The sequence below is a fragment of the Natrix helvetica genome (genome assembly GCF_964273705.1).
Source record: "Natrix helvetica genome assembly, chromosome: 3".
NCBI lineage: Eukaryota > Metazoa > Chordata > Lepidosauria > Squamata > Natricidae > Natrix > Natrix helvetica.
In genome coordinates, this window is record NC_138549.1 from 57,656,791 (window position 1) to 57,676,997 (window position 20,207).

General features: G+C 46.0%; 1 protein-coding gene across 1 annotated transcript in view; it reads right to left on the minus strand.

The window, feature by feature from the left end:
* Nucleotides 1-20,207, minus strand: part of TMCO1 (transmembrane and coiled-coil domains 1) — a 51,900-nt gene that overhangs the window by 15,104 nt on the left and 16,589 nt on the right. Inside the window, exons 3-5 of the mRNA XM_081947149.1 lie at nucleotides 11,850-11,909; nucleotides 10,813-10,859; nucleotides 8,542-8,609 (exon numbers count right to left, since the gene is read on the minus strand). Of these exons, the coding sequence (XP_081803275.1) occupies nucleotides 8,542-8,609; nucleotides 10,813-10,859; nucleotides 11,850-11,909 (175 nt within the window). The remainder of the gene's footprint in view (nucleotides 1-8,541; nucleotides 8,610-10,812; nucleotides 10,860-11,849; nucleotides 11,910-20,207) is intronic.

Here is a 20,207-nt window from a genome sequence, read left to right on the forward strand (position 1 = left end):
TAATGTTTCTTCTGTTTTTCCTCTAGGGATAACATCCTTTCTGCAGGAGGGCTGAATCTCAAGCCTCTATCTCGCATGCTTGTTATCGGCTGCCATAGTAACAGGGAGGGTGTGGGCTGATGGTATTTGGGAGCGGAAATGTGCTGGTGGAGATATCTCGGAATAGGGAGTTTTATTTTCACCATCTTCTGCGCATGCTGATGGCTCATGTTTGGGTTTGGTCAAGGCCAACTGTCTCTGCATACCAGTTGAATGAGGTACAAGAAGATGCACCCCACATGACACTTTGGGAGTTGAAGATTGGACATTGGGTCGGGGTAACTGGGGGGAGGGATTTGGGTAAACATTTGATATGTACAAGTCCGCACTTTTTTGCTTCAGATCTTGCTTCACTTTAGCTGTTTTAATTTCATATCCAGTAAAAGTACCTTTTCTCTAATTAAATGTAGTTGGGGGTTTTCTTTCTTGGATGTTGAATGAGGCACGCCTGACACACAGTCACAGTCCCACTCGCCTCATTGCAGGCTGTCGGGGTCCCACTCACTTGAGCCTAATTGTGAGCACTTGCGGCCCCCTCACGTGAACGTCCTTGGCCACATGCACATGCTTATTTTCTTGTTGGATTTTATTTTTAGGGAAACATAGTACATACTTTCAATTCGATGGAGAAACTTACCAACAAATTAAAAGTGCACCTAAGGCAGTGATGGCGAACCTATGGCACGCATGCCACAAGTGGCACGTGGAGCCATTTGTCAGGGCATGCGAAGCGCTGCCCTGTCAGCTGGCCAGCGCGCATGTGCGCGCTGGCCAGCTGAGTTAACCTTTTTAAAAGCCATTTTTCACCTTCCCCAGGCTCCAGAGGCTTTATAGGAGCCTGGGGAGGGCGAAAAGAGCCTCCCCCGCCCCCCCAGAGGCCCTCCGGAGGCGTCAGGGACCGTCCAGAGGCTTCCCTGAAACCTTCGGAACGCTTAAAACTACCCTCCGAGCAACCCGGAAGTGACTTCCGGGTTGCTCAGAGGATCGTTTTAAGCGTTCCGAAGGCTTCAGGGACCATCCGGAGGCTTCCCTGAAGCCTTCAGAGCGCTTAAAACCACCCTCCGAGCAAACCACCCTCCGGGCCTCCGGGGGGGCGGGGTGAGGGAGGCTCTTTTCGCCCTCCCCAGGCTCCTATAAAGCCTCTGGAGCATGGGGAGGGCGAAAAAAGCATGTAAAAATGGTGGGGTTGCGCGTTGTGCACGCATGCGCACTTGGGGGGGTGTCACGCGTTGCCTTATGGGTGCGGCACGCCCGCAAACGACCCCCCTGCGCTCCCCCCACTTGTGGCACGCGAGCCAAAAAAGGTTCGCCATCGCTGACCTAAGGGATCACCACTTTCAGGACTCATAGCGGAAGTTGTAATGCAATATCTGGAAGTGATAGCCCTTCCAAAAATACAACCCAAAATATGAATCAGATATAGATGCCACCTTCACTATAAAAAAGAGCCAATTAGAAAACATGCACAAAACCATCAACAATATTTTCAAAGGAATTCAATTCACCAAGAAAGAAGAAAACAACATCTCACTATCCTTCCTAGACATCCTGATCATCAGATTACGACGGCAAACTAGAAACAAAAGTGTGTACAGAAAAACCACCCTGCAAATCAAGTGTTCCACTATTAAAGCAATAACCCAACCTTCTACAAGAGAAGCATGTAAGAACTGAATTTAGATGAGCAGAAACACAGTGTAGCAACCCTGAACAGCAGCAAAAGTAAAGAGTATCTGTACAACATCAACAAAATTATAACTTGGGGGTCCTCTTGGACTCTGCTCCTGTTTGAACAGCAAGTAGCAGCCGTGGCAGGAAAGGACTTTGCCTAACTTCATGTTGTGTGCTGGTTATGTCTCTTCCTGGGCAGAGAGGCTCTCTGCTCAGTCACTCATGCTCTGTCTCAGAACTGCCATCCTTCATTCCAGCCCTGCTTCGCTAGATGGCATGTTGTCATAAATTACAGGGGGAGGAAGCTCAAAGAACGAAGGTACAGAAACTAAGCTTAGTGCCATCCCGAGACATCGGTTCGTCATCTCAAGGTCATGGGCTTGGGAAATGGATAGAAACACTCAAGATCTAGCCCGCTTTTGCAAAGACAGTTACCAAAACAACTTATTTGAATATGACTGGACAAACGAGAGATAGAGGGGGGATGGAATGAGAAATGGAAAGTTAGCTGGGAAATTTTCATGCAAAAACCCTCTGTCTTTGATTTACTGCAATCACTTGGCTTTTAATAAAAGTATTCTTTTTACCATAAATGGAGTCAAATCTTACTTTCCTAGAAGATCAAGCTGTGGTAGGGCTGACATTAACCCAGAACTGCAATTTCAATCCACCCAGAGGAATCAACTACTGGGGGGACTGCAAACATATCTATTCCCAAAGGGGAACAAGAGAAGATGGAGACTTGGAAGAAAGCAGCCTCCAGGCTAACAAGCAGACCGGGAAGTAGAGGAGAGAATCCCGAGATGAAACAAAAAACTGAGAACCCAAGGAAGCAAAAGGGAACCTGGGGCAGCCAACTTAGAACCCAATCAAAGACTTCAGGAGAGAACCCGATGCCTCCACCCGTGCTGCCCAAGAGGTGGCAAGCACCCACTCCAGATGGGGCCAGACAGCAAAGAAGACAATGACCCACTAGTAAGTGGCCCTGTGATACTGATGGTAGCCCAGGTAGAATTATTAGTGACTTCCTCAGGCCCAAGGCAAAATGACACCTCTGCTGGACTCTGGGTGTACCAGATGCCTACTTATTCCCAGCGTAGTGGAGAAACTTGGGATCCACCTCAGGCAGCTAAATACCCCTGTAGCTTTCTTACTAATGGCATTGTAGAGGGGGAAGCCCCTGCAACTTTTATAATGGAACCAGTGCAGATGAAAATGAGAACTGGGTGCTGGGTCTCACTTGGCTACAAAAGTGGAGTCCTTCTATTAACTGGAAGAAAAAAAATTAAGTATTTGCCAGAAAAACCCAGAAGAGAGTGAAAGTGGAACTAGGCCAACTGCCTGCCATTTGTTAAGAAAGTGAAAGGAGAAGGATGGTATCAGCCAGTGAATGTGAGGAAGTAGCTAACATTATTCCCAAAAATAATAAATAATAATAATTTATTAGACTTCTAGACTGCCCCCTCTCCCCGAAGGGACTTGGGGTGGTGTACAGGTACAAATTTAAAAACCATACAATCAATAATATACATAATTAAAATTGAATTAAATGTCCCCTGTACAAATTTATAAAAATTAAAAACTTAGACCTTAAAAAATACTTGGGGCTATAGAAGGTCTTTAGCAAGTGATAGGCAGACGTACTTTCCCACAGTCCCACAGACTGCGCCATCAAAATACTGCCCGGAGCCAAATTGCCAAAACCTAAACTTTACTCCATAACACCAGAACTAGAGGAACTCAGAGCCTTAATTGAAAAAAATCTAACCTGGGGGTTCATCTAACTGGTGAAATCCCACATAGCAGCCACCATATTATTCAGAGAGAATAATAATGGCTCTCTAAGGTTATGCATGCATTACCATGGGTTAAATGCCATTGGTGTAGAAAATCTGTACCCTTTGCCACTGATGAAAGACATGTTGAGCTATTTGGCAAAGGGAAAATTTTTCACTAAGTGGGACTTGCTTATTATCGGGTGTGAATCAGGGAGGGAGATGAATAGAAAACTGCTTTCAACTACCCTCTGGGCTGCTTCCAGTTCCGAGTCCTTCTGTTTGGCTTACAAGGATCACCTGCTGTGTTTATACAGTTAATAAATGAAGTGGTATAGTATAGCCTTTACTGTCATTGTACATCATGTATACAACAAAATTGGTGTATGAACACTTCCATAAAGGTATCCTTGTTTATCTGATGACATTCTAATCTAAACCAAAATCATGGAAGACCATGTAAAACTCATTAAGGCAGTCCTCGAAAAACTCCACAGCGCATTTGTATGAGAAGCTCTCAAAATGCGAATTTCACAAAACCAAACTACACTACTTAGAATACCATATTTTTCACAAAGGGGTAGAGATGGACCCAGAAAAAGTTCGGGCTGTGTTCGAATGGGAAGCTCTTCACATGAGAAAGCAGCTGCAGTTTTCTTGGCTTCTTAAACTTATACCAGTAATTTATTCTGATGTTCGCGCAAGGTTCCCTGCCAATCACCAAATTGCTTAAGACCAAAAAGGGGGTGGGGGTGGGCGGACATGATCAATTATATAAAGAAAACCGAGACTATACAAAGGAAGGAATATTACAGTATTTGGAAAAGTCAGATCTGCCAAAGGTACCAGAGGAGATTAAGGACATGTTCAATGAAGACATTAAAACATCAGAGATAACCGAGGCCATACAAAGACAAAAGAATAATAAAGCTGCAGGGCCGGATGGGTTGCCAGTGGAAATTTATAAAGAATTCCAAGATATACTTGTCCCAACGTTGTTAGAAGTCTACAACGCTGTGTTGAAAGAGGCGAAGACACCGTTGTCATGGACGGAGGCTAACATTGTACTATTACCTAAGGCGGATACAGACCAGGTGCTTATACAAAACTACAGACCAATATCACTGCTAAATGCAGATTATAAAATCTTTGCCTCAATAATAGCAGAAAGGCTGAAAAAATTTCTTACATCGTTCATCCATACAGACCAAAACGGATTCCTCCCCAGAAGACAAATTAAAAACAATATGAGAATTATGTTGGACATTCTTGAATATTATGAAGTGCACAATGATAAACAGGTTGCACTAATCTTTCTCGATGCCCAAAAGGCATTTGATAATATCAACTGGGAATTTTTGCACCAACAATTAGATTATATGGATTGTGGAGACAAATTTATAAACACGATCAGAGCAATTTATACAAACCAAAAAGCCAAAATAATAATCAATGGTGAACTAACACAAAGTATTGTAATCCAGAAGGGTACAAGACAAGGTTGCCCCCTATCCCCCCTGTTGTTTATACTAACCCTAGAAGTACTAGCCAGGAATATATGTAAAGAGGTACAGATAAAGGGACTAGAAATTAAAAAGGAGCAATTTAAATTACAGGCCTTTGCGGACGATTTAGTGTTTGTGCTAGAAGATCCTATGGAATCTGGTACAAAACATTGAGAAACTGACAGAGTATGGGAAAATAGCGGGTCTGAAGATAAATATGACAAAGACCAAAATGCTGACTAAAAATATGAAATCAAAAGCAAAAGAGGAGTTAACGAAGAAATTGGGTATCCAAATTGTCAAAAAAGTCAAATATCTTGGTATACATTTATCTGCGAGGTGTGTGACCATCAAAGAAGACAACTATACCAATCTGATTAATAAAACTAAGAAGGACCTAGAAAGATGGAAAAACCTACAACTGTCCCTGATGGGCAGGATTGCAGTTATAAAAATGAATATACTACCCAAATTTCTTTTCCTATTTCAGAACATACCCATTAAATTAGAAAAAGGTGTCTTTAAAGATTTGAATCAATTGGTTTCGAAATTTATCTGGCAGGGAAGAAAACCAAGAATAAAACTTAAGGCTATGCAAGACACTAAGGAAAAGGGAGGATTTGGTGTACCAGATTGGGAACTCTATTATACTGCGGCTATATTAACATGGCTAAGGGAATGGATAACGCTGAGAAATAAAAGATTACTCAAATTGGAAGGTCATGACCTCCAAGCAGGCTGGCATGCCTTCCTCTGGTATGAAAAAGGATCTGCACACAAATATTTTAGTAGACATTACATTAGACAATCTCTGTTAATCATATGGAATAAAATTAAACATGACCACTATACTAAAATACCTATTTGGCTATCTATGATGGAAGCATACATACACCCAAATTTAATTAACATGGAAACTATAGTCACATATAAAGAGCTATTGAACAGGCAGGGGGAGAGCAAAACTAGATCAGAATTGACATCACAAGGAATACAAGTAGAATGGTGGTCTTATTTACAGATACAATCAAGGTATGCACAGGATAGGAAGAACAAAGGTATTGCCAAAGACTACACAATATTAGATAAACTGTTGATACAGACAGAAAACAGACTGATCAAAGTGCTGTATAGATTTTTGTTGGAATATAAACTAGAGGAAGAACATGTCAAAGAAAACATGGTCGCCTGGGCGAAAAATTTCGGTTACAATGTGGAATTGGCTAAGTGGGAAAAACTTTAGATACTTAATCAGAAATTAACATTGGCTACGGCGTATAAAGAAAATCTTTACAAGATGTTTTACAGATGGCATCTCCCGCCAGCACGGCTATCTAAAATGTTCAAAAATTTGGCCCCAAATTGCTGGAAGTGTAAAAAAACACCAGGCACCTTCTACCATATGTGGTGGACGTGCAATAAGGCAAAAAAATATTGGAAAATGATCCAATCATGGTTAGAACAAATGGTGGGAGAACAAATTATGTTTAAACCAGAAACTTTTCTCCTAGGCATAATACCGGAGGGGTTTAAGAAAGATACACTCTATGTAATTATACATATACTGACTGCAGCGCGCATAACCTATGCACAGCATTGGAAAAAAGAAAATACACCATCAGAGCTAGATATAATCAGAAAAGTGTTGGCCTGTGCAGAAGCAGATAGGCTCACTTTGGAACTTAAAAATAAAGGGGAATCAGAATATTTTGAGGTATGGAATAGATTTTATGACTGGTATAAGTTAAGATGACAAGACTGGAACAAATGTATATATGGCGATCGAACAGAAGGATAGACAATGTATTAAGTAGAATAACTGTTAATGGTTGAAACCAGCTGTACATAATGTGAATATATGATCACCCTGACCCCGCAGCATTGCATTGTTTTAAATGTAAAAACAATAAAAATATATTTAAAAAAAAAAAAACCCTGACCAAACCAACCATTTAAAAGGTCCATGGAGTTGAAAAATTCAAACAACTCTTCGCTGCTGACCACCTTGATCCGAACAAGCCTTTTGTCATCCAGGCAATGTTGCGGTAGGTACCTTGCCCTTCAAAAGAATCTGTAAGGTTCCTACAACTACACTTCTAAAAAAATCTGCAAAGCCAAGCACAGGTGGGCAGACTGGGAAAAGGAAGTCTATGCAGTGCAATGGGTGTGCCTCAGTTGGAGACATATTATGACCCAGGGTTGGGGCAAAAGCAATATAAGCTAGGCGAAAGCTTATCAGTCTTTATTCAACCACCATCCCGCAAAATCCCCACAATCAGCAATTCTCAGTTCATTCTTCAAAGTTTCTGCCCACAGGGCGCACACCTGCAATGCAAGAGCAAGGCTCGAACCAACGCGCCTGCACATGCTTCATGCAACTTCCTGGCAGTTGGAAGTCCACCAACATCAAGGCAAAGAATCAAACCTCAGTCAACAATAGCAAGGATTCTTGCTGTTGGCCATCAATAGACATATAGACATTAACAATATGCATATACTGTGCAAAAGAGATAATTAAGAAGCCAAAAGGGGAACAAAAAAGACCAAAACATCTCCCTACCAGCAATCAACACCTAGATCAGTGATGGCGAACCTATGGCACGTGTGCCACAGGTGGCACGCAGAGCCATTTGTCAGGGGACACGAGGCGCTGTCCTGTTAGCTGGCCAGCGCGCATGCGCGCGCTGGCCAGCTGAGTTCACCCCTTTTTAAAGCCATTTTTCGCTCTCCCCAGGCTCCAGAGGCTTTATAGGAACCTGGGGAGGGCGAAACGAGCCTCTCCCGCCCCCCTGGAGGCCCTCCGGAGGCTTCATGAGCTTCCCTGAAGCCTCCGGAGTGCAAAAAACCAGCCCTACGGGCAAACCGGACATTCAGGAATGGACTTCCGATTTGCTTGGAGGTTCGTTTTGACTGCTCCGGAGGCTTCAGGGAAGCGTCCTGAAGGTCCCTGAAGCCTCTTGAAGGTCCCTGAAGCCTCTGGGGGGCTTCCAGGGGGGCGGGGGAGGCTGCTTCCACCCTCCCCAGCCTCCTATAAAGCCTCTGGAGCCTGGGGAAGGCGAAAAAAGCATGCAAAAAATGGGGGGGGTCGTGCCTGTAGTGCACATATGCACACTGTGGGGGTGTTGCACATTGCATTATGGGTGCGGCACACCCGCACACGACTCCCCTGCGCTCCCCCCACTTATGGCACGTGAGCCAAAAAAGGTTCGCCATCGCTGACCTAGATGAACACAGGTTAAAAGCAAGTTTACCATCAGACTAACAATCAAGAAGTAAACTATATCCAAATCAAGGAACTGCACTGCATAAGTGTCCTTTTCCCAGACTGCCCACCTGTGCTAACAGTAAACAGCACAACCAAAAAACCTTCAAGACCACCCCCATCAACACTGACAGGGCAAGCCACTAGACAGAATATAAACTGAAAGCAAATCCAATTTCCTATTACCACTGATGTTACCTAATGAAATGTCTGCAAAAAAGCAACTAAGTTCAGAAAGCACCAAGAATCCCTCATTTTTAAAGTAAAAACAGTACCAATAATCACCTACATGGAATTAAACATTCCCATCAGAGCAGTGAAACAAAAACCAATGGCAAACATTGACTTCATGCGAACCTGTAATAAAAAAAGTGAAAACATTACTATTTGATAAATAAGAATCCAAAGTGCAAAGGAGAAGCTGAGGGAAGAAAGGGATTTACAAAGCAATCTCTTAGCCTTCTGGAAGCTCATTAAAACCTGGATTTTCACTAGGCAGTGGTATAAAAGTGGTAGTCTACAGATAAATCTTAGAGCACCCTGGGAAGTTGATTGAGAAATTGTTTTTTTAAGGGGGGTAAGTTTATGGTTTTTATAGTGTTATTGTTGTGAGCCTCCCAGAGTTGTTTTAAGATGGGCAGCTATAACAATCTTTTAAAAGAAACATAAATGCAACAGTTAATGTTAAAATTGCCTGGCACCAAATATACCACAGCAACCATGTATCATGCTCATTCAGGTAGTTTACTCTCAAGTCATTTATGGCTTTAAAAGTAAATTCCACTGCATTAAATAAGATCATGAAACAATCTGCCATCATATGATCATATAATCCAATCCCAGTCTTGCTGCCCTATTTTGTCTAATTCATTCTCTTCTATTTAAAAAGTAATAATCTAAAGAAGGATTATACTGGCTAGATAGTACAGTATTGAGGGTTGGTTGTTTTTCAACTAATATTATAATAATGAGCTATCGAGGATACTTTAAAAATTCGGAACTGAGTACAGGGTTGTTTCCAGTCCTGGCCTGGGAACTGAGCATTTGTGAACCTCAAATGTTTATTTGCTCCCAGTTTTTAAAAAGAATAGATTAAAAGTCAGAAAAGTCAGAATAGTTAAATCTCATTAGGAATGTTTCCCCAAATAAAATCTGATGATTCCACCTGGAGAGATTTGAATATTTGAGTTAAGCTGAACCACAAAAGCAGAAAGCCCAGTATCACAGATTTGGACTGGCTACTGTATTTAGCATATCACTGCAATTCTTTGTTCAGTGTAGGATCCAAAGTAAAACACTCCAGAAAGAGTAGCCTCTACTTGAGGGTAACTAGTGAAGGAGAGCCCACCAGCATGCTAACTAACTGCCCAACACTTCTGTTAAGGTCTGTTTTCTAACTTTTCTAACAGCCATTCCAAATTTGAATTTTTGTAACTTAAATCTGTATTGCCCCTTTGGAATGAGAGAGAATAAGTCCTGACCTCCTTTTAACAGTTTGACCAACAGATCAAGTACCCAAGGAGGCACAAATTCTCTTCACCAGATAAGCACAGACAGCACAGGTGTCTCGGGATGCTTTAATTCAGAACGTTGGCTTCCTCTGCTCAACAGATCGGGCTATTCCATGATCTCATTGGTCCTTTCTAACTCTTGATTCTAAAATGATGCCCAATTTCTACAGTGGATTCTGACAAATTCCCTTAAACATTCATGGATTATTTCTCTTCCATTCCAAAAAACTATATCCAGTCTTTATATTTTTATTGTAGATTGTGCGTATCTCTAATATCTGCTTCTTGGTTTTACTATGTAAATTAATATTCATCATTACTAAATCCTATTGAACAGATAAGATTGAAACACAAAGAAATAGCTTAATCTGGTTACTTCTCACCTCTTGTGATAAATGCAGCTATTATTTTTATTCAAAAACTGCTCAATTTGAAAATCAGCTTTTCATTTTAGGATTTGAGGATTAGATTAAATTTGAGTAAAGAAATACTGTAGCTTTATAAATATAAGATTATTTACATTTGACAATTTATTATGTGTTGGATTAAAATTAAGAGAAAAATGTATTAAGAATATTGGTTTTTTAGAATGTTGATTTCAATTTTGTAAAGTTATAGTTATAGGTTGTTAAAAAGGTGCATTGAAAAAACCTAAAAGTACTCAATACTCTCTCTCTATAATAAAACTATCAAGATATGAGGTGTTCCTATGGAAGTTATGAAGAGATAAAACTCTTGTCATTAAGTTTCTGGTACTTCCTATGGTACCAGAATGATTACAAATAACAACTTGACCAAAGGGATCAAACTTTACTGAATGATTATATGACCTATAATATAACCCAGCAAACAAGATAACTAAACTAAGGTAACCCAGCAATTCTTCCCTCTTGTATAAGTAATCCCAGATTACCCGAAAGATGAAGTAATCTGGGATTACTTATACAAGAGGGAAGAAGTCTGAACCCATATCTTGTACAGATAGTCCTCAACTTACGACCACATTCATAATTCTATTAAACAGGACCAGACTCTTTTGTAACACTCACCATCGACAGATCTCTATTATTGTTCTTCAATTTCTCTTCTTGCCTCTCTGAAAAGCATTAAAAATGTTTTACAATCAATTTACAAAATCAGAAACTTATTTCCAATGAGCCAAGTATTATCTAAAGCACTTTATGATAAAACAAAGAGGCATATTGGGAAGTCTGAAGATTCAGATCAATTACCCATGTCCTAAAGGTGTTTATAATACAAAGTACACTTTGTATACATTGCAATGGAGTCCCCTTTTCTTCAAAACCTTTTAGGCACTGATAAACACTGTGTTATATGAAAACTTCCAACTGGAAATGGAAGATCACTACTATTTTTCATGTATAAATTGAACTCCATGATTACATTCCAGAATCAATATCACTGCTTATACAGTTTTAATACAGGGAAAAACATAAACCAAAAACATGGATAGGCAGCTCAAGGGCTGCATGCATCTCTTTGTAGCCGCTGCTATTATCCTGTTTAGATACCACTTACTGCCCACTCTTGATATTCTGCCAACTGGTAGTTTGGCAAGCTGTTTGGCAAACAATTGCACCCCATGTGCCTTACACTGAAGATGTGTATGCTGCATGAACCAGAAACAGGGCTGAGAAATTATCTACACACTCCTCACATCCTGGACATAAACTGTTTCAACTTCTCTTTTTTTTCAGGACGCTGCTACAGAGCATTGCATGCCAAAACAGCCAGACATAAAGATAGTCCCCCCCCTCCCCTGCTATCACTCTGCTGAACACTTAATTCCCACAGCACTGTCTTTTTTTTCATCTTCTCATTTTTCCTACTATCTTCTATTGGTTTCTTATGATTTATCAATTGTTGTTTGTAACTTACGATTAATGATTATAACTATGATTATAACCTTTGACCTATTACTTGCTGTTTATATGTATACTGTGAGCTTATTATGCACCAGAGACAAGTTCCCTGTGTGTCCGATTACACTTGGTCAATAAAGAATTCTCTTCTCTTTTCTCTTCTCTACTCTGCAGAACACACAAACTTCAGCATTTGGCATTACCTATTTTCTTTTTCTGTTGTCGGCCTGCTGATTCTGTTATTGTTTCCTTCTTTTTTTCCACTGTAGGAATTAGACAATACAGCCAGTTATTTTCATGAACAATTCTTCCCTAGAAAACCACCTTTCTTCTCATTGCTTTACACCCACACCAAAAATCTATTATAAGTAGTTTATGGACACATGTAAGTGGAAATATGTGAATAAATGTGTGCCTCATCTACCTATGCAATTCATAGAAGGTAGGAAGACCAATTTCCCCCACCCAGAAAAGTTTCCCCGTTTTCTAATCCTACCAGAAAATGAAAGACTGAAAAAATAAAATACCAAGGGAATGCTTGCTTTGCCAAAATTAGTTTATCTTGCAATGAACTATAACTTCCAGGCATAGTTGGTACTACTGAGGGAAGTAGATGAAACTTGCTCAGAATATTCTCTTTTTTTGAAAGCTTCCTCATTTTCAGGGAAATAAATGTACTGGTTCAGAATCAGGCCTCCTGTGTATTTTATGGTGTTTTTTTAAAGTACATCCCATATTTACTTTTTGAAAGAATTACATATTTGCATTTACAGTTGCCATTTCTGTGTGGATTAAGCTTGTTCAATTTCATGTAATACAAAATTGTGAGAAATAAGAATCTTTACTGATTTGGGAGAAAATTAACTAATCTTCCCATTTTTTTAATATGACTGCAAGTTTCATAAATACTTGCAGACATTGTTCCTTTATTTTTATATATATATCTTTATACACACACACACATCAACACACACACAGAGACAGGACTTGGGGTAACCATTCATATTGAGTTAAGGGAGGGGGGGGAGAAAATTATTCCTGATTGCTCAAGGCATATCCAAACTGTCTTTCCAATCTGCACCCTGCCTATAGAAGTTTGTTTTCTACTTCATTTTGGATCAAAGAGTTCTAGCTAATTTGCAAATTTTTGCATAAACTCATTTGTAAAATGAACTAAACCAGAATATACATAAAATTGCAGAGTTTATGTGAACAGTTTGGTTTTTAACAGCTTTTGATTGGTCCTTTGTGGTCATATGCTGTAAATGACCATTGTCTTACCTGAAGGGTCCTTTTCAGGGCGCTGCAACGGAGAGTCCAAAGAAGGGTTAAACACAGCCAATCTGCCCAGAACTGAATTGAAACTTTAAGCCATGCCTCTGGTGCTGACTCTCCTCAGATTTATTCAATGAAGACGTGGAACAGTTGCGCGCTGAAACTTCAACTGGAAGTCTAATATGGAACAAGTCAAAAATAGTCCAACAACAATAACAGAAACAACAAACAACACTGTGACTTCACAAACACCAGCGGAGAATAGACCCCAGGGCGGGGTGGACTCTCCGTTGCAGCGCCCTGAAAAGGACCCTTCAGGTAAGACAATGGTCATTTTCCAGGGCGCTGCTCTGGAGAGTCCAAAGAAGGGACATGCCCAAGCTAACTGTCACTAGGGCGGGAAGGCTCAGCCATCAGGGTCGCTCCGCTGGTATGGATGCCCTGAAGAACACGCCTCCCAAAGGCCCCTTCCGCCGATGCAAAACTGTCCAGTTTATAATTTCGGACAAATGGAGACAGAGAAGTCCAGGTGGCCGCCTTGCAGATCTCTTCAATCGGTGCCTGTGTAGACCAGGCAGCTGTGGTGGCGGCGCTTCTAGTCGAATGTGCTGTGATATTGCGAGGCACAGGAACGGACTGTAAAACGTGGGCAAGCGCAATGCAGGCTCGCAGCCATCCGCCGATGGTAGATGAAGAGACCTTCTTGCCTTGAGAAGCTGGTTGAAAGGAGACGAATAGAGATTCGGATTTCCGAAAACTGGCCGTGCGCTTGATGTATCTGCGAATAGTCCTGCGCACATCCAGCATGTGCCAGCGCTTTTCCCTCGGGTGCCGAGGATGCGGACAAAAATCCGGAAGGACCACCTCCTGCGCCCGATGAAACCAGGAATTGACCTTCGGAATGAAGGAAGGGTCCAGCCTCAGGATTACTCTGTCGTTACGAATGAGACACAAGTCTTCTCTGACTGACAAGGCAGCCAGTTCCGATATGCGACGAGCAGACGTGATAGCGACCAGAAAAACCGTCTTGAATGTGAGGTGTCTGAGACTGGCCGTCTTAATGGGCTCAAACGGGGGCCCGATGAGGGACCGCAACACTACATTGAGATCCCAAGATGGGTATCTGTGGACCACTGGGGGTCTCAGGTTGGTCGCTCCCCTGAGGAAACTGCGGATGGTCGGATTCCGGCCAAGAGATGCGTAGCCCTCAACTGAGAGGATGGTTGACAGGGCTGCCGCCTGGCGCCTCAGGGTGTTAGGAGCCAGGCCCTTGTCCAAACCTTCCTGCAGGAAGTCCAGGATGACAGGAACCGAAGCAAGGGGCGCAGACGTACCATGAGCCGTGCACCAGCTGGCGAAGGATTTCCAAGTGGCGTCGTAGATGCGCGTCGTGGACTGCCGTCGTGACGCTTGGATGGTGCCAATCACCTTGTCTGACAACTTGCCTCTGCTTAGGAGATCCCTCTCAAGTGCCAGACGGCCAGCTGCAGCCACTGGGGTTCTGGATGTTGAAGGGCCCCCTGGCTGAGAGAGATGTCCTGTGGAGGAATCCGCCACGGTGGTGTGATCGAAAGACTCACCAAGTCTGCAAACCAGGTTCTCCTGGGCCAGTACGGTGCTACCAGCAGCACCTCCACCTCCTCTGCTAGGATCTTCCTGATGACTCTGGGAAGAAGAGGTAGCGGGGGAAAAGCGTAAAGCAGACCTTTCGGCCATGGGCCGTGCAGCGCGTTGACTCCTTCCGCCCTCGGGTCGTGGAACCTTGTGAAGAACCGCGGAAGATGCGCGTTGGCCGTGGTGGCGAACAGGTCCACCAGCGGGAGGCCGAACCTCTGGGACAGTTGCTGGAACAGCAGCGGATGTAGACGCCACTCCGAGTGGTCGACTGTGGATCTGCTCAGCCAGTCCGCCTGGGTGTTGCTCGTGCCCGAGATGTGCTCCGCCTGAAGAGAAAGGAGATACCTCTCAGCCCATCGACCCAAGAGCTCCGCCTCCTTCATCAGGGATCTGGAGTGCGTTCCCCCGTTGATTGATGTGCGCCTTGGTGGCGACATTGTCTGTCATGATGCGCACGTGGTGGCCCTGAACGGTGCTCTGGAAGCGCTTCAGCGCAAGCCTGACTGCCCTCAGCTCCAGCCAGTTGATGCTGTGAGCGGCTTCGGAAGGGGACCACCTGCCCTGTGCGAGCTGGTTGTGGCAGTGGGCCCCCCAACCGAACAGGCTGGCATCCGTTGTGATGGTGAGCCTGACTGGCTCCTTGAATGGCGACCCCTTTAACAGGGCCGGAGACAACCACCACTTTAGAGAGCGACGTACCTCTGCTGGAACTGGAATCAGTCTTGTTGAGCTGCTTTCGTTTGTTCTTTGATATGGAAGCAGGAGCCACTGTAGGGGACGGGAGTGAAGTCTCGCCCAAGGCACGATTGACAGGCACGAGATCATCTTGCCGAGGAGCTGTGAGAGCTGAACCACCTTGACTAGACGTGACTGCTGCACCTGAACGACCATCTCCCGAAGGCTGGCCACCCTTTCCGGGGAGAGGGATACCGTGCACGAGGTGGTGTCGATGACGGCCCCTAGATGCTTCAGTCTGGTCGTGGGAACGAGATGACTTTTTTCCAGGTTGATGGTGAACCCGTGGTCCCGGAGCGCCTGCATGGTGTGTTCTAGGTCGCTGACAGCTTGTTGATGCGATGATGACAGAATGAGAACATCGTCTAGGTAACAGTGGAGTCTGACCGGACGTGACCGTAGAAAAGCCGCCACGGCTGCGAGAACCTTTGTGAATGTTCTGGGCGCTGATGACAGGCCGAATGGCATTGCCCGGTACTGGTAATGGAGGCCCGCGTAAGAGAACCTCAGGAACTTGCGGTGGGCTTTGCGGATAGGGATGTGGAGGTAGGCCTCTTTGAGGTCTATGGACGTTAGTATATCGCCTGGCCTGATGCACCCCAAGATGGACTGGAGGGACTGCATCTTGAACCTGCGATATGTCACGTGGTGATTGAACCTCTTTAGATCTAATATCCCCCTCCACCCTCCTGAGTTTTTGGGGACCAGAAACAGGATGGAGTAAAACCCTCTTCCTTCCTGGCCTGCTGGGACAGGTTCTATGGCCCTGATCTCCTTGAGGTGCCTTATCTCCTGTTCCATGAGGGATCTTTTGACTAACCCTGAGGGAACTGGACACCGGATGAAGTGGCGGGGAGGGGGGGACCAGAATTCTAAAGTGAGACCCATGCGGACCGTTTGAAGAACCCACTGGTCCGACGTGGTCTGCTCCCATTTGGCGTGGAACAACTGCAACCGCCCTCCTATGGGAGCTGACCTGTGATGGTCATTTATACCTCCTAAAGGGTTGGGAGCCGGAGCCCCCCCGAAATGGCCGCTTGGAAAAGGGCTGCTGGCGACCTCTGTCTCGAAAGGACTGACGGTCCTGAGACCGCTCACCCTGCTGGGGATACGCCCGATGATAGGGGGCGGAGCTGGTGGAGGGCTCATTGTTCCGAAAGGCCTGCCTCCTGTAAGAGCCAGGACCTTTACGATCAGGCTTTTTGGTGACTGATGGCATCACTTTCTTTTTGTCCTTGTTTTCCACAAGGACTGGATCAAGGACCTCACCAAACAGCTTGTCCCCTTTAAAGGGGGCAGTAACAAGCTTCCATTTGGAGCGCATATCCACATTCCAGTGCCTAAGCCACAGGAGGCGTCTGGAAGTAACATTAGACGCTAGGGCACGCGAGGCAAACTTAGCAGCATTCAGAGTGGCATCAGCAGTGTACTCTGTGGCTGCCATGATTTTATTGATATCCTGCCTGACTTTAACGTCCTTGGCAGGTATCTTCCTCAACAACTGCCTCAGCCACAGGAGAGCCGCCCTGGAGAAAAAGGAGGCTGAAACGGAGGACTTAATGGCCCATGCAGCTGCCTGATGGGTCTTGTGACAAGCAGTTTCGGTTCTCTTGTCCTCAGCCTTGAGCCTCTCCAACAGGTCAGGAGGGAGCACAGAAGAGGAGGTAAGAGCCGCTACAGGGGGATCAATAGGAGGGAGCTTGAGCAGCTCCTCCAGGCTGGCAGCCACCGTATATAGCTTCTTGTCATGGCTGCTGGGGGTAGCCATGGTAGCTGGCTGCGCCCACTGTCTTTGAACTAAATTGAGGAACATCTTGGGTACAGGAACTATTTCCTGGACCGAAATGGGTTCCTCAAAGAGATCCCCAGATAGATCATCAGGGTCTACAACCACCTGAGCTGGGGGGGTGGACCCCATGTGAGTTAAGATCTTAGCCTTATCTAAAATGGTTTTGAAATTATCCAAATTAAATAAGCCTGAAAAGGCCGGCTTTTTGGCGGGGCTTGCCTCATCCCCAGAGAATTCAGCTTCCTGCCTAGGAAGAAATTCCTCTTCTTCCTCCCAGTCTGACTCATCGGAGGCCACTGAAGAATGCAGGGACGGAGGTGGAAGGCTAGGAGTCATCTCTCTGGAATCCTCCTGGGGTTGCAAATGGTGGGTCTTGCGAGTGCGCTTGCCACCTTTTCGCATGCCTGCCTCAATGCCCTGGGAAATGGCCCTGTTAATTATTTCCTGCATTTCAGTGGATAGGTTAGGCCCTTGGTCCTCAATGGGGCGAACCCCTTGAGTGGGCCCGGGGATCGGCTGTTGAGGGGCTAAGGGCCCCATTGGAGCTGGTCCCTCCTCCATATCAGAGGGACAGGCAAAGAGATCAGCCTGATCTGCCATGGAATGGCCTGGAGAAGTTGCCATGGCCAAGGAATCCCTTTCCTCTTCACTATCAGAAATGGGGCCTCCCTGGGCTGGAGGAATTTCCCTGGAGGGCTCCCCAGGAGACACCGAAAGGGAAGATTGGGCCTGCTCTTGGGCTTTGGAAGACTGTTTTTCTAAGGCCTTCTGTCGCCTTAATGCATCTTTGTCTAGGCCTGAGCCCTGCTTGGGGCCATGCCTGGAGTAAGGCTTACTCCCTCTAATGGCCTCCCTGGCAGCTTTCCCGGCCTGTCTTACAGGGGCTCTGGAAGAGACACCCTCAGAAGTCTCAGGGGCCTGATCTGCCATGGTAACAATCACTGGTTGGGCCAGTAGGGGGATGGGAAAACCACCACTCACCACCTCCAGAAAGCCCACCACAGCACGATGCTCCTGAGGAGACAGAGAATGACCGTTGTCTTACCTGAATGGTCTTTCTCTAGGCGCTGTGGGAGTGTCCAAGCACGGGTTAACATCAGCTTGCTGCCCAAGGACTGAGTTCGAATTCTTGTAGCTCCGCCTCTTGCTCCCCTCAGAGGCTCAGTTTTAAAAAACGAAGGAGTGTCCAAAGGAACTGTCAATGCAATAGTCCAGTCCAATGAAGAAACTACCCCGCGACCCTTGATAGGGTGGGGTTGGACACTCCCGCAGCGCCTAGAGAAAGACCATTCAGGTAAGACAACGGTCATTCTCCTAGGCGCTGCTTGGAGTGTCCAAGCACGGGACATGCCAAAGCTATGATCCCCCAGGGAGGGAAGAACTGTTCACGGGCGCGGGGCTAGCCACAACCCTCTGCAGAATTCTTCTCCCGAAGGCTGCCTCAGCCGAGGCAAAAGTGTCCAGTCTATAGTGCTTGACAAACGGCGACGGGCCTGACCACGTAGCAGCCCGGCAGATGTCCTCGATGGATGCTTGGGTGGCCCAAGCGGCCGATGTGGCAGCACTTCTTGTTGAGTGTGCAGTGATACGAGGAGGCGCCGGCCTGCCCTGATGTTCGTAGGCCAGCTGGATGCACGCCCTTATCCAGCGCCCTACTGTAGCGGAGGTGACCTTCTTGCCCATGGTGGCAGGTTGAAATGACACAAAGAGGGCCTCCGACTTGCGGAAAGGAGCTGTTCTTTTCATGTAGATCCGCAGGGCACGGCGGACGCCCAGCTTATGCCACTCACGTTCCTTGGAGTGCCTGGGATGCGGACAGAAGTCCGGGAGGATTACTTCCTGCGAGCGGTGGAAAACGCTGTTGATCTTTGGTACGAAAGCCGGGTCCAGACGAAATATCACTCTGTCGGAGTGGACGACGCAAAGGTCCTCTCTGACTGACAAGGCCGCCAGTTCAGAGATCCGGCGTGCCGAAGTGATGGCAATGAGGAACGTCGTCTTGAGGGTCAGGTGGCGTAGTCCAACTGTCCGAAGGGGTTCAAATGGTGGCCCGGACAGAGAATGTAGCACCACGGACAAGTCCCAGGTGGGATACCTGTGGATGGTAGGAGGAGCCAGATTGGTGGCTCCTTTGAGGAAATTGCGCACCTGCGGGTGTTTGCTGAGGGACAGGTGCGACTCAGTAGACAGGATGGAGGCCAAGGCGGCAGTCTGGCGTTTGAGAGTGTTTGGAGCCAGACCCCTGTCAAGGCCGTCCTGCAAAAAGTCCAGCACTTGGGGAACGGTGGCAGAAGTGGCAGAGATCTGGTGATGAAGGCACCAGCGAGAGAAGGCCGACCAGGTAGCTTCATAGATTCTGATCGTTGATGGACGTTTGGATGCCTGGATGGTGCGGATCACCCTCTCCGAGTATGCGCTGAGCCTCAGGATCTCCCCTTCAAGTTCCACACGGCAAGTTTCAGCCACTGGGGTTCCGGGTGATGGATGGCCCCCTGGCTGAGGGAGATGCGGTCCTGAGGAATGCGCCAGGGACGAGACACTGAGAGACTGACCAGGTCGGCGAACCAGGATCTCCTCGGCCAGTGAGGAGCTACCAGCAGTACCTCCGCTCCCTCTGTCAGGATCTTCCTGATGACCTGTGGGATTAGCGGCAGGGGCGGAAAGGCGTACAGCAGACCCGGAGGCCAGGGAGAACGAAGAGCATCCGTGCCTTCCGCCCCTGGACACTGGAACCTCGTGAAGTACCTGGGTAGCTGGGCATTGGCCGGAGACGCGAAGAGGTCGACGACTAGAAGACCGAATCGCAGAGACAACTGATGAAACAGATCTGGGTGAAGGCACCACTCCGCGTTCTGGATGGTGGATCTGCTGAGCCAGTCTGCAGTCGCGTTGTCCTCTCCCGAGATGTGGTCTGCCCGCAGAGACCTGAGGTGTCGTTCCGCCCACCGACCCAGGGATTCCGCCTCCGTCATCAGAGCAAGGGATCGTGTGCCGCCCTGATGATTGATGTACGCTTTCGTGGCGATGTTGTCGGTCAGGATCAGCACATCCTTGTCCCTGATCAGCTGGAGGAAATGCTTCAGGGCCAGTCTGGCAGCCCGGAGCTCTAGCCAGTTTATGTTGTGGGCGAGCTCCGCTGGAGACC